Source organism: Grammomys surdaster, unplaced genomic scaffold (assembly GCF_004785775.1).
Source record: "Grammomys surdaster isolate TR1022 unplaced genomic scaffold, NIH_TR_1.0 171, whole genome shotgun sequence".
NCBI classification, from domain to species: Eukaryota; Metazoa; Chordata; class Mammalia; order Rodentia; family Muridae; genus Grammomys; species Grammomys surdaster.
This window is the reverse complement of record NW_021604619.1, coordinates 3,290,627-3,306,231: the sequence shown is the minus strand read 5'-3', so window position 1 is coordinate 3,306,231 and position 15,605 is coordinate 3,290,627. Positions and strand designations below refer to the sequence as shown.

At 39.0% G+C, this 15,605-nt stretch overlaps 1 protein-coding gene across 1 annotated transcript in view; it reads right to left on the bottom strand.

Annotated features, from left to right (window-relative positions):
- Window positions 1–514: 514 nt before the first annotated feature.
- The window catches only part of Lmbrd1 (LMBR1 domain containing 1), a 75,424-nt gene continuing 60,333 nt past the window's right edge, over window positions 515–15,605 (bottom strand). Inside the window, exons 15-16 of the mRNA XM_028767236.1 lie at window positions 1,805–1,896; window positions 515–1,472 (exon numbers count right to left, since the gene is read on the bottom strand). Of these exons, the coding sequence (XP_028623069.1) occupies window positions 1,359–1,472; window positions 1,805–1,896 (206 nt within the window). The 3' untranslated portion in view covers window positions 515–1,358. The remainder of the gene's footprint in view (window positions 1,473–1,804; window positions 1,897–15,605) is intronic.

Genomic DNA, 15,605 nt, shown 5'->3' with positions numbered 1-15,605 from the left:
AACAATACAACTTCATCATGAGCTTCATATATTAGGCTGTCCTGATTCTTGGTTTGCGCAATCAGGGAGCCTAATACTGACAAACCAGGCCAGTCTGGTCTTTGCTACGAACAAACAAACAGACAACAGAGAGAGACGTAGTAAGCCAGTAATGGGATTGAATTCACCCTGTTGCAAATGATGCAGTGATGGAGCTTACAGACAAGCCAGAGTACAGGGTCAGGGAAGAGTAATACAGACGGAGGCCAAGGGACTGTCTCACCCCACACACATAAACTAGGAGCAGAAGGGACGGGCATCCTAGAGTCATGTAAGGGTGGGGACAGAAGCCAAGTCAACAGGAAGGCTCCAGAAGCTCATCAGGTGAGGCAGGGAATCAATCAGAACAGCATGTTCTATCAGAACTAGGGCAGAAGATTCAGCTGTGGACAGGCGATAACTCTTAGGTCTTCTCCAGAAGCATACGGATATTTTACTCCAAGCACACCAGTAAACACTTTTGAACGACACCTAGTTGACATTAGCAAATGAAGACTTTATTTTCACAGCCCAGAACGCAGTCAGAAAACTCTGTTGAGTCACACAACTTTCATTTTCTTTCACAGGTTTCCAAATACTTTAAATGAAAAGCCGCTGAGTATGACGTCATACGTCTTACGAGTAGTAAACTCAACCTTCAGCATTCATTATTCTTGATATTTCCATTTATGATAATCCAAGTTTCAAAGTCTTCTATAAAACATACCTACATATTCTTGTGGAGGTAGCAACACTCCATGGATTAATATTTGAACACTGAAACCTGGAACACATCTTACAATACCAGAGTCTTAAGCAGCTTAGCAAGTTTTCATGAACTCTACTTGAGTTAGATTCATAATTTTATGGAAGAGATTGAAAGCAAGCTGCCCACGAGAGTTACACTTATCCACAAGGAATACTGTGACATTGTTAAGCCAATCAGAGGAATATGCTTAAAACTTTCACATTATTCCAGAGACCCTAAGGCACAAGACAAAGTGACTTCTTATGTTTTTAAAAAGCAACAAAGGAAATGTATGTTCTGTAAGATTTTAATAAATTTAACACTATTATACAATAAAGAAAATTTCCACAAACATTCCCTCACAAACCTGGAAACTTTGTATTTACACAGTATTATAGCAATTTTAAATGTTAATCTATGATACAATAATGTTACTTCAGGAAACATAAAAAATATAGTTCTTTTTAATGGCCATGCTCTCATTTTTTTTTTTGATGAAAGCTAGACAGTTCATTTTAATGTTACTTTAAACCTTTGAAAACGCACAACAGATAATCAGGCAGCTTCATTAAGCCTTTAGGACAGAGGCTGTTCACGCGGAGTAGGTGGATGGCTCATCATCACTTAAGTCTGAATCTTCATCCACTCCTTCTATGACTGACTTCTTCCCTTTACAGCAGGATACAATTAATCCAATCAAGAACACCTATAAATTCAAATAAGCAGAGTTACTAAAATCTAAGCATTAAGCAAGTGTCAACTCAGCAGCTGGAGTAGAGTGTGGTGCAATCACTAAGACTCGTCTCACTTGGGGCAGCTACCGACCTCCCATAACATCAGCTCCTGGACCCCTGGTCCCCTTCTGGGCTCCATGTGTACCTGCATACATGTGGCATTCACTCACATATATATCAAGGGAACCTTTCAAAACCTTTCAGTGCTAGTAATAAGATTCAGGCAGAATACTGAGATACACACAAGCTTATACACTTAATTGTATAAAGGAAGGCCAAGTCATGCTTGGCTATACAGACTTACCACAAGAAACGCCCAGTTACCAAAATAGTAGGCAGCGCTAAAGAACCAGAACTTGTGGAGGAATACGTATGTTCGGGTAACAGTACACTGATCTAGAAAAGCAAATAAACAATTATGTTAAAGTTGTTTCTTTCATGAACCAATGACTCATTTTGAATCTAAACAGCTGTTAACCAAAACTATCAGCTAAAAGCATACAGACAGTGAACGTCAGAGACAGGTCTGGGTCTTCTCCCATGACTGCTTTCAATCACAGCCAGCATTAAACTATCAATTATTATGTCATATCAGATAATAAAAAAGAGTGTCAATATTATAATTTTGATACAAAAGTAAAAGTTTTATTTATTGGTCAGTTCAACTTATTTGAAATAGAAAAATAATTACAATATAGAGTCCCAGACAGATAAACAAGATAGAAAACAAGGCTTTCCCATTAAGGAAAACAGAAAGAATGATCAGATACAGTTAGTAGACATGGCACTTTGTAAGGAAACTGATTCTCAGGACAGCTCACTCTTGAGAGCACTTTAGTATGAGTTCGCCAGCCCCTTAGAGCACTCTACTGAAAAATATTATCACTTTTTCTAAAGAAATACCATTATTATTGTTTACAGAAAGAAATGGCTCCTGTTAGAAATGTAAACAGCATTATAACTTCAATCAAAAACAATTTATTTATATTTCTCCTTCAAATAAGATGTAACTTAAAGAGAAAGAAGACGGATACTTGATCACTGAGGATTTTACACTCACATCATCCAAATACATTATATTCATTATTCCCACGAAGTTATAAGACACAGATGTGTAAATCTTAAGTGAACTCTGAGGAAATATTTCAAGCTTCTCAGAAAGGCCTCTGCAACTCTGCAGGACATAACTACGGGAAACACTATGTTTGCTGATACTCTAGGCCTTAACAAACCTTCCGCACCCAGGGGGCCTTTAGTCCCCACAACAAAATCAACTTACAATGCAACTTCTTTTTCATCTATTAAGAAAGACAGTAGGACTTCTGCATTCTTACATCTGAAATGGGCAAGGGTCAAACATCCTATATGCAATTAGGAGATATATCCTGCTGCTGATTAAGAAAATATACCTTTAGTTTTTTATTTTACGAACTGTCTTCTCTTTATTAATGGTAAGTGCCACTATTTTCTTGAAACAAAATAAAGCAGAGAGTTTTTGTTGCCCAGTTTATTATTATATAAGTAACCTAAAATACTTTTCTAAATTTTATGGCTGATATGCAGTTTTCTGAAAAAAAAAAAAAAGTAGAAATGAGGTTATAATTTACGAGAATGCCAGACTCATCTAGAGATATGTTAAGCAAATATTTAAATAGCCTAAATCTCCTTTACTCTGGCCATTTCCACTGCATTTTGACATGTACTTGTGAACTGCCAATACCAATGCTGAGTCAGTAGAGATGCAACCTCCTGTATCCCCCCTCTTAACCAGCAGTGTTATCAGTGATTTCCCAGGCTCTCCTCATAGCCTTCCTACTTTTGTGAGATTTGTATTTATTTGTGTAGTTTTCAGGCAGGGTCTTCCTATGTAGTCTAGGCTGATATCACGATCCTCCTACCTCAGGCTCCCGGATGCTGAGATTATAGCCTAGTACCACACCTGGCTCTAAACAGGTCTCTGCCCTCCTACCTGTGGCTCTTAAGACCATGGTTTTTTAGGTGCTGGGAGTCAGTGCACCAGAGGAGAACCATGGACTGGAAGTTACTTCATACTTTCCTCTGCTCCTACAAGAGTTTACTCTCACTTCAATTATAGAATTATTCCATAGAAATTCACAGTATTATGATCAACCAGTTTGCTACATAAATCAAATAAGCCTGACTATTCTAAAGTACCCACAGGGCATTCACATGCTGACATATTCAAGATGATGAAATAAAATAAGATTTAGAATGGGGCTGGCCTTACTAAAATTCAGATTACTGAACAGAACATTTTCTCATTTTCTTAAATTAAGATCTGACAAGATTCTAAGGATGCTAAAACAATACCCTTGAGTGTCTCTTCAAAATGAAGGGTAAACAGCATACTCCGTGTTGTGAATGAGAAGATAGGCACCATAGCCTGAGAGTTACACAAGCGACATTACTTAGCCCCTTTGCTATATAAACTATGGAGCCTGTGTACTGTATAAAATGATCACCCATTCTCCCCAGGATTACCACATAGCCTAAATGAAGTATGTCCAAGAACCTGGGCTAAGTGACAGCTACTATGTTTTTCTTATTTTTTTGACTAAGGATAATGAAATTCACGATAAAAACAAGTTGCCAGAGCTGCAAAATGAAGCAAACAACTACTCTTAAGACTCTTCGTGGATGCCCTACAGTAGTGAGGAAGGGTTCCTCTGGCAGGAGTATCATCACCAGTTTACACAACTTCATTATTTTTCTCTACACAGAGTTGAAAGAAAACAGGCTAAGTAAAATTCAGATGTGACCATTTCAGCAACAAGAGACACTGCTAAGAACTAAACTCCCTTTTAAAATAGGCAAGCTGAATGCTTACACTAGAAGACAGCTACAGGCTGCAACTTAGGAACATTTATTTAAAGTTGTGATTTGGAGTGTCCCAGGAGAAGATTTCTGGATGTGCATGTGAGATATGTTTCCAGAGAGAAGGATGTGCTAACTGGATGTGGGCAGCATCAAGCCCTAGGCTGGTCCCAGACTGAATAAGGAGGAGACAGGAGCCAGCAAGCTGGGCACTGGACTTATCTGTTTCCTGACTCCAGACACTAGCCATCACACTGCATCACTTTGAAGGAAGGCCTCTCTCTCTCTCTCTCTTTCTCTCTCTCTTTCTCCTCTCCCTCTCCCCCCCACCCTCACATTAAGATTTATTTATTTATTTTATGTATGTGAGTACACTCACTGTAGCTTTCTTCAGACACACCAGAAGAGGGCATCAGATCCCATTACAGATGGTTGTGAGCCACCATGTGGTTGCTGGGAACTGAACTCAGGACCTCTGGAAGAGCAGTCAGTGCTCTTAACCGCTGAACCATCTCTCCAGCCCAAGGCATCTCTTCTTAAACCTAAGTCCAAATAAACCCTTCTCCCCTTCTACTGCCTTCATCATAGCAACAAAAAACACAACCAATATAGAATTATTTAACAACAAGAGCAGTATCTTCTCTGGCTAAGTATTACAGGAGCCATACGCGCAAGTATAAAACTATCTGGGAAATGTCACTTAGAAGTCTCATCGTGAACGGGCAGAGAAAAAAGAGAAGCAGAAGTTCTATTCTCTTCATGCTAGAAGACACGTTGGGAGTTAAGACTTGACTGAATTAGAATCTCAGGGCCAGGAGAGGGATTAGAGGACAGCAGCTGAGCCGCAGAAGCAAGCACAAGTGAAATCCAATCATTCTTCCCCAGAGGCCTAATAATCCACTCAGTGACATTTGAAACTGGCTTAGACCGGATTACCTGGACCACCACCAAAACTGTATCTTAAATACTTTTCCCAGCCGCATTGTTTACGTGTTTCCCATGTTTTAAAAGTGTGCCTTTGATGCAAGCTTCCTAAAATTAAGGTGAAAATATTGTTAGTGTTTGGTTTTGTCATTAAAAATGAAGCTACCCTAAAAATCCATGCACAAATATACAACAGCATTTGTTATCTTTATATGCCTGCTATATTGAGTTTATTTACATAGAGTGGCATACACTCAGAGGATAATGCTTTTAAACAAGCTCTGTGCTGATATTTTATGCCAAGAGATGATTCCCCACTGAACAAAGGGAGAGAGACCCTTGTTCACCATCTGCCAGTGTCCAGCTGCTCACCTGAATCCCCGACATCTAGCACAAAAAGCATGTCTAGCTCTTTAAGTTATCTGAGAAAATGACAGCAAAACAATTTAACTTTCTTTGACTGTCAAAGTCAATTTAAGGATGGAGAGATGGCTCAGTGGGCAAAGTGCATGCTGTGGAGGTATGAAGACCTGAGTCTGCATCAGGGCCCAGGAGCACGTATCTGAACTTCAGCACTCTGAGTGAGATGGGAGGTACTGAGGAGAATCCTGTAATTCCCATAGCCTGGCTAGCCTGAATCATGCAGCCGTGAATGAGAGACGCTGCCTCGAATCTCACACAAGGTGGAAAGTGAAGGCCAACATCCCAAGTTGACACACACACACACACACACACACACACACACACACACACCACAGTGAGAGAGACAGAGATGGAGACAGAGAGACACTGAATTGGCAAATGACCAGTGCGCAGGTTGTGTTTTAAAATTAGAAGCACTCAGGCCTCTGTGATTGTTGTCATGGAAAATAGCATACGACCACTAAAGACGAAATGATTAGCATGAGAACTTAAAACTTGTTTTTCTTTCAGAGTATACAAAAGTTAAGAGCCGAGCAAGGGCACCATGAGCACATGAGTAAAATGGAAAGATTTTTACATCTCAAGTTTGCTCCCCTTCCTCCATTGCTTCTCATATGCCACCAGAGAGAAACAAATGTGACAAAACCATTGGGTCAGAGTAAGCTTTATTTTACCTGATAATTTTATTACACATTTGCTGCTTTTCATACCACTAGCTAAGGCATTTTTAAATGTATGTTGACTTCCACTAAAATAGCGCTGATTAATAACTGTAATAACAACACTTTTTATTTTAAGTGCACTTTTAATAAGCAGCGCCAACGTGCTGCACAGCTAAGAGCATTTCCAGGGTTTCTGGGTAAAAGCAGGTGTAATCACAATTGAGTCATCATGTTAAACTGTGACCAGAAACTAACTTATCAATATTTAGACTCTGCGTTTGTATTTATTTATTAAGAGATTTTTATCAAAAATGTAATTACTTATTAAATGGTTTAAACAAAGAAAATACCACAGGAAAGTGACGGATAGTCTGAGCCGAGGAGGGGAGAAAGGACCGCTGAGGTAGGAGATGAGTATGTGTGTGAAACTCAGGGATCGTTACCATACACATGAAGTACATACATCTGAAGTGATATGAGAAACAATGTAAACCAGAAACGTGAGGAGGAAGTAGAAAGGAAAATAAGCAACAGAAAGCAAAGTTGAACTAATTAAGTTAAGCTAACAAACGCCGCATAGCCAAATCAGCATTTCATTAAATGTCATGGAAGGTCTAGGTAAAGGGGAAAGAGACACGATGGACATAAAAGATGACAGAAGCCTAAAGAAAATACTTTTATTACATTTTAAGAATATGTGAACCATACTAGGATAACAAAGAGACTCTGTCAAATGTTTTATGCTGATGAGAAAGTTTTATGATGGCAAGTTTTTAAAATTATTTATTTTTATTGTATGGGTGTTTTGCCTGCATGTATGTCTGTGTGAGGGTGTCAGATCTTGGAGTTACAGACAGTTGTGAGCTGCCATGTGGGTGCTGGGAATTGAGCCTGCATCCTCTGGAAGAGCAGTCAGTGCTCTTAATAGCTAAGCCATCTCTCTAGCCCCTCCAGCTGATTATATTTAAGAAGGTTTAAGGTAAGCATGTGGTCACACTTGAAATCCCAGGACTAGGGTGTGGAGCCAGGAGAGTCTGTTACACAGAGTGGAGGACAGTCTACGCTACTTTGAACTTAAAACAAAGGATGGGCTCGAGAGGTTCTTTAAAACATTTACAAGGAGCTGAAATATATGTCTTGCTCCTTTAAGAAAGAATGTTCCCAATTTCATTTATATCACCAATTGACCATATAAAACTTGGCATATCACATTCACATAAACCCAGGGTCTTATTACACTGCTCATAGATAGTAAACAGGCTAATATCTTTCTTTTGCTTTCTTCTTCATCGATAAGGTAATATAACATATATAAAACATATATATATCACAGTGGTTACTCTTGACAACCTCTGTGTTCTAAAGGCTGAAGCAGGATGACTATGAGTTTGAGGCTAGCCTTGGTCCACACCAGGTATTCTGAGGCCAACTTGGGCTACAGAGCAAGATCCTATCTCAAAACAAAACAAAAGTTTAAACCTACCCTCCCCACCCTTGCCACCAGGATCAGTAACAAAACCAAATTTAAATATGTGTGCATCATCTCTGGTTAATTTCTCATCTGTCATCTTCTAGAGCCATCAGCAAATCCTACTGCCTCTACATTTAAATTACACCCAGGTTCTGACCACTTTTTGACAATTAGGACCATAAGTGTTTCCTTGGATTACTGCAAACCACCTGTCAATCTGCCTGTGCCCCTGGCTCATCCCAGTCGGTACAAGGACCAGTAGACCACTGCACACAAGGCACGTCAGAGTCCCCAGCTGTTTCTGTGTTTAGGGAACCAGCTATAGACATCACTATGCCAAGGTCGCTCGCTCTCATGATACAGAGGCCAAGCTGAATAATGAGAACAGAGTGTGGTCCACAAAACATTAAAGATCCTGATAAAGTCTGCCAGGTTCTGCTCTATCTGAAACAGATCCCTTTGGAATTTAAGCCACATTATACCATTCATAATCTCCCACCATATATTTTCCTCTGAATAGGAAAGCAGAAGACCTTAGAGTTATCTGTTTGCTGTTACTATCCCTTGCATGCTCCATTCCAGCTATCTTGGCTTATTCCTCATCTCAAGGTGTTTTCAAATGTCATCATATTGGCAACAATTCCTTCCCATCACACCTAACATCCTGCTCCTTCCCTCCTCCATACAGGGCCAGCATTGCTCTCTATGGTTCTCACATCCTATATACTTACAGACTCGTGCCTGCCTTTTACTTAAAGGATGCTGGGCAGGATTCTGTTCACTATGATACAACACTGGCCCGTGACATCAACATGGATCTATGAAATGAAGAAATAACCAGAACTACATGATCATAGGAGGTACTCAAAAGTAAAATGTTTAGGCTGCGGGTCGGCTCTGCATTAATGAAGAAGATACGTTTACCTCTCAACACACTTAGGTGGCAATACACATCCTATTTAACGTTGCACCTTTCAAGTAAATTAACATCATTCTGTTGGAGTTGACTGGTTTTTATCTTACATACTAAATCTTCTAATACTTTATTTAATATTTAATATCTTAAAGTTCTAACCCCTGCCTCTAAATGTGTAAATTATTGGGACAAAAGGACCATATGTTCTTTCAAAAAATCGCAATATCTCACATCCTTAGGTCCAAGGGACTATGTAACTTCTAATATCCTAAAGAGGGTCATCTTGTAATGAAAGTCCAAAGAGCTAAAAGAGTATCTTCATTTAATATGGGCCAGAGGGTTAAGAGGGTCAGGCTCAAACATGATCTTCACTCAAGGACAGTAGGAGTCTCCCGCCATCTTCAGTCCACATTGTACTGATGGACAACCCTGGGCACAGAGTGTGCACAGACAGTACAGAATCCTGCCACTACAAAGCATCACCATGGCATTTCTGCCAAGTTTTAGGTTTTAGGTTCTAGAGAAATCCATGTCAGTCCCTGTAAAATGGACACTGCTTAAAATAGTCATTTATGTAAACATCAAATGCCAAGTACCGACTAGTGTAGAAAAAGAAGCAAATGGGTAAACACATTTAATGTCTAAGAAATTGGTCTTTGGCTTTTTTTTTTAATTTTTAAATCACACAAATCCATAAGACAATGAATATGCTTAGGCAGTATTGCCTGGGTGCTGAGGTAGTCAAAATAAATGCCCTGAAAAGGTAGATATTCAAGAATACTGAAGTAGTTAATGTCTTCGAGAAAGATGGTAAAAAAAAAAAAATGTCATAACAAAATCTTTAGGAAAGCTCTCTCTCTGCTGTCTACTTTGCAATAAATGCAAAAGGGGGATCTTGCCTCAAAAAACAAAAAGTGTTTCCTGTGTGCTAGAGGCTTGACCTATTTATCCTAAAAATGCTTGCTGCTGTTTCTTTATCCTTTAATTATAAGCAATTGGATGTGTTTATCTTAAGAGACACAAAGAAAATATCCAACTTGACAGATGGAAAACTAGAATTTTATACTTTGCTTCTGTTGTAAAGTATTGACTAACAAGTAAGATACATACGTAAATATATCCATAGTCTTCCCCCAGCCATTATAGGAGTATGCGCTCTATGTGAAGGTGTGAAGGCACGTGACAGTGCACTCCCAGTGTGGAGGTGTGTGCAGCCAGCATGCAGCGTGCTGCTACTTTAAGACTCTCACTGATGGATACCGATGCTGTTTCCTTGTTCTTGTGCTGTGTATCTAATGTTGGGGGAACTTGAAAACTGCTTATTGGAAATGAAAGAACCAAGACCACTCTGCTCAACCCATGACCAGGAACAGCACAGAGCGGGTAAGGAGCAGAGGATACTAGGCTTGAGGATGAAGCTCTCTGGGGCTGTCAGGATGAAATGTCCATAAGCGAGCAAGCAGCTAATTAGAAAATAAGAATAGCAACAAGAGACTCTACAGTCCTGATTTTGTCCTTTAAATTATGTAGTGCATTTAGCTTCTACATGTTTAACTGTCAATTTCCAAGCACCACTAAAAGCCTGCACTAGTCTAGTGAAGCTCAATTTACCAGACTGACTGCAGTGAAAGGGAACAGATGAAAAATGGAAAGAGACAAAGTTTCAGAGGCTGGCGTGGGCGGAGTCCCTTCACTCAAGGTCTTTCAAGGTGGAAGACTAGCACAATGGCTCTAAGCCTATGACCAAATAGTACTAGACTTGGGGTACAAATGAATGGAAAGTCTTGAACCAAGTTCTGCTGTGCAATTAATCTTGATAAATAAGCTATTTCAATTATTCCAGACAGGAATAAATATCTCCTAGAGCAAGCGGAGACACATGATTTCTTGTCCTAAAAATTATTTAACGTGGTGTATCGAGGTAGTCCTGTACTTTAAATTGTTGCAATATCACATGAACTACTGTGATCAGAAAACAAGTCCTACACGGGGCTGGAGAGATGGCTCAGCTGCTCTTGCAGAAGATCAGGGTTCAATTTCCAGCATCTATGTACTGGCTCAAAATGGCTGCAACACTAGATCTAGGCAACCTGGTACCCTCTTCTGGTCTCTGCTAGCATCAGGCATACTAGTGGTAAGTAAATGTAAATGCAGGCAAACATCCATACAGGAAAGAAAAGGAAAAAAGAACAAAAATAAAAAACCAAGTATCCAAACCAACCAACCAACAGGTTGAAACACCTGTTACAAGCTACAGCTTCCAAAACAAAAACTCCAATTAGAAAACACAAAAGTTTTATTTAAGAAAGATAGGAAATTTAATAAAGCATTAAAATTGCTTATTAAAGTTGGATTGTTATTACCAAAAATGAAACACCATGTTTGCACTTAAATTTGTGAGTTATTAAAACGTATTTAAAAAGTCTTCAGTGTTTTAAGGTACTATGCAGACAAGAGGTTTCATCTCTGGAGTATTAAGTATGTTCTATGTAGATTTAAACTTCTGCATAATCCTCAAAAAGTGCAACTGTTGCAGTCGGAGTCTAAGAAGGACTCATTTTACATCACTGAGTATGCCTATAAATAAGTCAAAGCCCATTTCATGGTAAACAGAGGGAGCTAAAGCAGATAAATACAGCAAGGATGTTTAAAATGGCCAAAGAGAAAACTATTAATTTAGAGGCTTACATAAAAATACATGGAGTGTGTGTGTGTGTGTGTGTGTGTGTGTGTGTGTGTGTGTGTGTGTACGCATGTGTCTGTGAGATAGGTAGACAGACAGGGATATAGTTTATATGGAGTGATGTCACACGTGGCATAATCTTACCAAGGCCCACAGACTAATAAACCCTCCCTGAATTTGAAGGTAAGATCCTCTTGTTGAAAACGTCACACACTTTGGACACATGGCTTGCAGAACTGAATTGGAGCTGACTGGCAGCCTCTTAGAGGAGGACTAGTTCTCAAAGGATCAGAAGAGAACTAATAGAAGAGAATAGAACTAAGAGAAGCAATAGCCCTGCCTATAAACAACAGCAGCTGTAAACAATGACTGGGAGGACAATATGCCCTTACGGTGCACTAGTTGTACATTTATCTTAGAGACAGCCAACAGCTGTCTAACTAGACTTAAGGCCTGCTCAATTAAATTAATCCTAGTATCAATAGCTTAATAACTACCTGTGGCTTGGAGAGGTCACAGACACCAAAGGGAAATCTATTCCTGCCACTTTTCCTAAGCCAGTATAATTTCCAACTGTATTCTAAATACTTATCCTTACACTAACAGGTAAGTAGCTCTTGTCCCTAAACCAGTGAAACTTCAGAGTAAGTAACCATGGGGTAGCTAGCTCCAACCGAAGCATCTACAATCCCTTACACCTAAGGAAGTGTGCAGGAGGAACAGCTGCAAAGATGTAAATGCCAGATATCCAGGATGCTTGCTGCTGGATGGTGTCTTCTGGACATGACAAGGAAGCTATATGTAGGAAATCCCAACAATAAGGCTGTCTAAGTAAGACCTGCATCACCACAACTTGGACTGAGATGCCAGCATGGCTGAGGGAATTTTACTCCTAGATGAACAGCTTGGGGCAATCAGTAGCTGCTGAGAGAGGGAGATTCAGTCTTCTCCAGGGATGAGTCCTGATAGGTTATCCAATCCCAAGAAGTCAACCTAAAGACATGTACACACAAGCTACACTAAATCAGCTCAGTAGATTAATACATGTGTGTGTATGCGGGCATATATACATGTATATATAAATGTATATATATATATATATATATATATATATATATATATATATATATATAACAGTAATTAAAGAAGAAATGATAAATTTAAGAGGCAGTATTGGGAATACAGAAGCGTAGGAAGGAAAAATGAAGGAGTAGAGACAATGTAGAGTATTCAGTATGAAGTTCTCAAAAATTAAATAACAGATGTATACCAGAAATGATAGAGAACTATGGGACAAATTATTTCACTGGCAATTAAGAATTAAAAGTAAATAAGATAGATTTAGCTTCTTTTCACAAGGAGTTTATTGTTTTAACTGAAATGGTTCAGGCACCTTCAGATAAGTCTTGCACTGGACAACATTTGTGCTCATACTAAATCCTGTTATTTTGTAGGGCAAAACACATTTTGTTAAACCACTGGGCATACCACTTACAGAATTTAAGAATGATATATATATATATATATATATACATATGTATGTATATATATATTAAAGCATTAAGACTTATAAAATATGAAATTAGATTAAAAAATATCATGTGTTTAAATCCAAAATGATTTCCAGAGATGTTACTTTTGCAGTCTCCAATCTTGGTCCTACACTTGGTGTGTTCTTTAAGGCAGCAGCTCTTAAGGAATACACACTGGCTCTTCCTGTTTTCCTCAACTGTGTACCACGAGGTGTGACTGCTTAATATTTCACCATTTTTGTTGTTGTTCTTTATTTGTGTTTGTTTTTCCAAGACAGGGTCTGTGTGCTACACAGGCTACATTTCAACACTTCTAAAGCAGGATATTCTCTATGTAACTACAGTACAGGAACAAATCCTAGAAATTTAACATTGATTAACATTAACAGTGCTTTACCCTGTGTCTTTCCGCCTGTGCCCTATCTCAGTGAGATCCTTCAGGACGCTCATCTCCACTCTAGGATCCACTTCACGACCATGTACCACATGGGAGCATGTCTCCTTTATGGTCTCACTTCCGTAACATTTTCTCTCTTTGCCTTTGAAGACACCGACATTCTGAAGTGCTAAGGCTAACTCCTGTACCATGCTCTTCGGTCTGGCTTTGGGTCATACTAATCCACTGATTCACCTTATCCACTGTTGTCGACCCGTTGTTTGCTTCCTGAGGCACACAAAGCCCATTTGCTCCCCAGCGATGCTGATTTTGATCTTTTGATGCAGACTTTGTCTGATTCCTCTGAGTTTCAGCTCCAATTTTCATCTTCCTTACAACTTACTCAACATTGCCTTCATCTGAACCACTTTCAATCACTTCAGTTATATTTATTTCAAATTAGAGCCATTTATAAATCTGCTAGTAATTTATTTGCTTTTAGCTTGTTTAGCTGCTGGTATTTTGAGCTTGTTTTATTCTTTCACTCTGTTAGATACTCTACTCTGTGTTGATAATCCCAACATTAAGTCTGGGCAAGTCTTTATCTATTCTCACTTTCCTGGCAACATCTTATTAAAAGTCTCCTTTCCAGTGATTCTACACAGTGTCAAACTGACAGTTAAAACTAACTAGCACACACATGGAATTAAGAATACATTCATTTTTGCAAAAAGACTCAATAAGAACTGGTTAAATGGCAAGCTCCTAAGTGTCTCTTAGTATGAGTCTGTATTAAGAATTAGATTTACATACAATTATTAAAGCTACTTCAAAGCTGCATTAAGATAGGGAATTTCCTTCATTTTACAGTTCCTTTCCTTAATTTGCTAATACTCCAGTTTATTATATTCTACTAGAACAGCACTTTCAGAGGCTCAAGGCGTTCTAATTATCAAGCACTTCTGTTTCAAGCATCTACACTACTGACCGGTGCATGCGCCATTTTCTCGGGTACTCAAATGCTAGTCTTCTGTTCCCTCTCTGTTCCCAGTCTGTGTCTTCTCTAAAGACCTAGGTTTACCCTGTGTGTTCTGGGTCAGTCCCTTTATGTTGTCTGAGACTTCCATTACCTCTTTGCTTGGAATGAGCATTCCACTGTATTTAGAAAGCAGCACCAATTTTGTTTTTAAAATTTAAAGAACGGATGATATTATACTGTTTGATTTCTCTCTTAAAGGAAAACACAAAAGCACTAAATGTAAAGGAAAAACCTAGAAGAATCTGGCCCCTCGGATACAAGCTGAAGACTCACTCACTCTACATAGTTCTTGAGGACCTTCTCTCAGAGTCCAGTCTGCGTCTGCCCCAAGAAGGAGGCAACTGTTGGGGTGGCATTTCTAGATGATTTCCTTGTAACATTATGAACTATTTATATTTAGAACTATTTCCATGACCCCCTAAATATGTGAGTGGGTTAAGTTCTTTAACCCTAACTGGCAGAGTAGCTTAGGTAAATGGTCTTGGAGCCACAGATCACTTGAATTTGCTGGAAGAGAAAAGGACTTGGCAAATATTTTATCTGTACAGCCTGGGTTCTTGAGTCATCCTGGATGATGGGCTCATTTAGTGCAAAGCGCAGTGGTCAACTCTTTCTGGGGTAAGATGCTGACACACAGCTACTCTCCTAACGCCCTTCAACATTAGCGCTAGTCATGGAACATGTGTCTCACTTCTCCCTTCCTGTCTCTGACACATAGGCTCATGTCTTCTTCAGCTTTTAATTTAGTTACTTGGCTATTGAATAATTCATGTAGTTGAGATGGCATATTGACTTATAGGTTAGGATTTGAGTGTATAACCCTACAGATTATCTGTTTCCTTGTCAGGCTCTACTCTATCGTGAGCTAAGACATTTCAATACAATGAATGTGCAAGAGTAAGGTTCGCTCTACAGAGAGGGTTACATTTTCAGCGACTCTAATGTCCAAATAAGACAAAAAAAAATGTACTTCAAGAGCACTGAAAATGACTGAGTGTGACAACAGAATAAAAAATTGCAGTTAAGGAATTTCTAATGCTAACATTTAGGAACATACTATTCTCTGAACTTGTACCTTGCTTTCCATCTTAAATTCAGCCCTCGAGGTCACATGATCCCCAAACAACTTAATGATTGTTGGAGTCAATCATACCAGTTCTGTTGACGTAATAAAAGCACAGATTGTTAACTTCGTCTATCTATCTATCTATCTATCTATCTATCTATCTATCTATCTATCTATC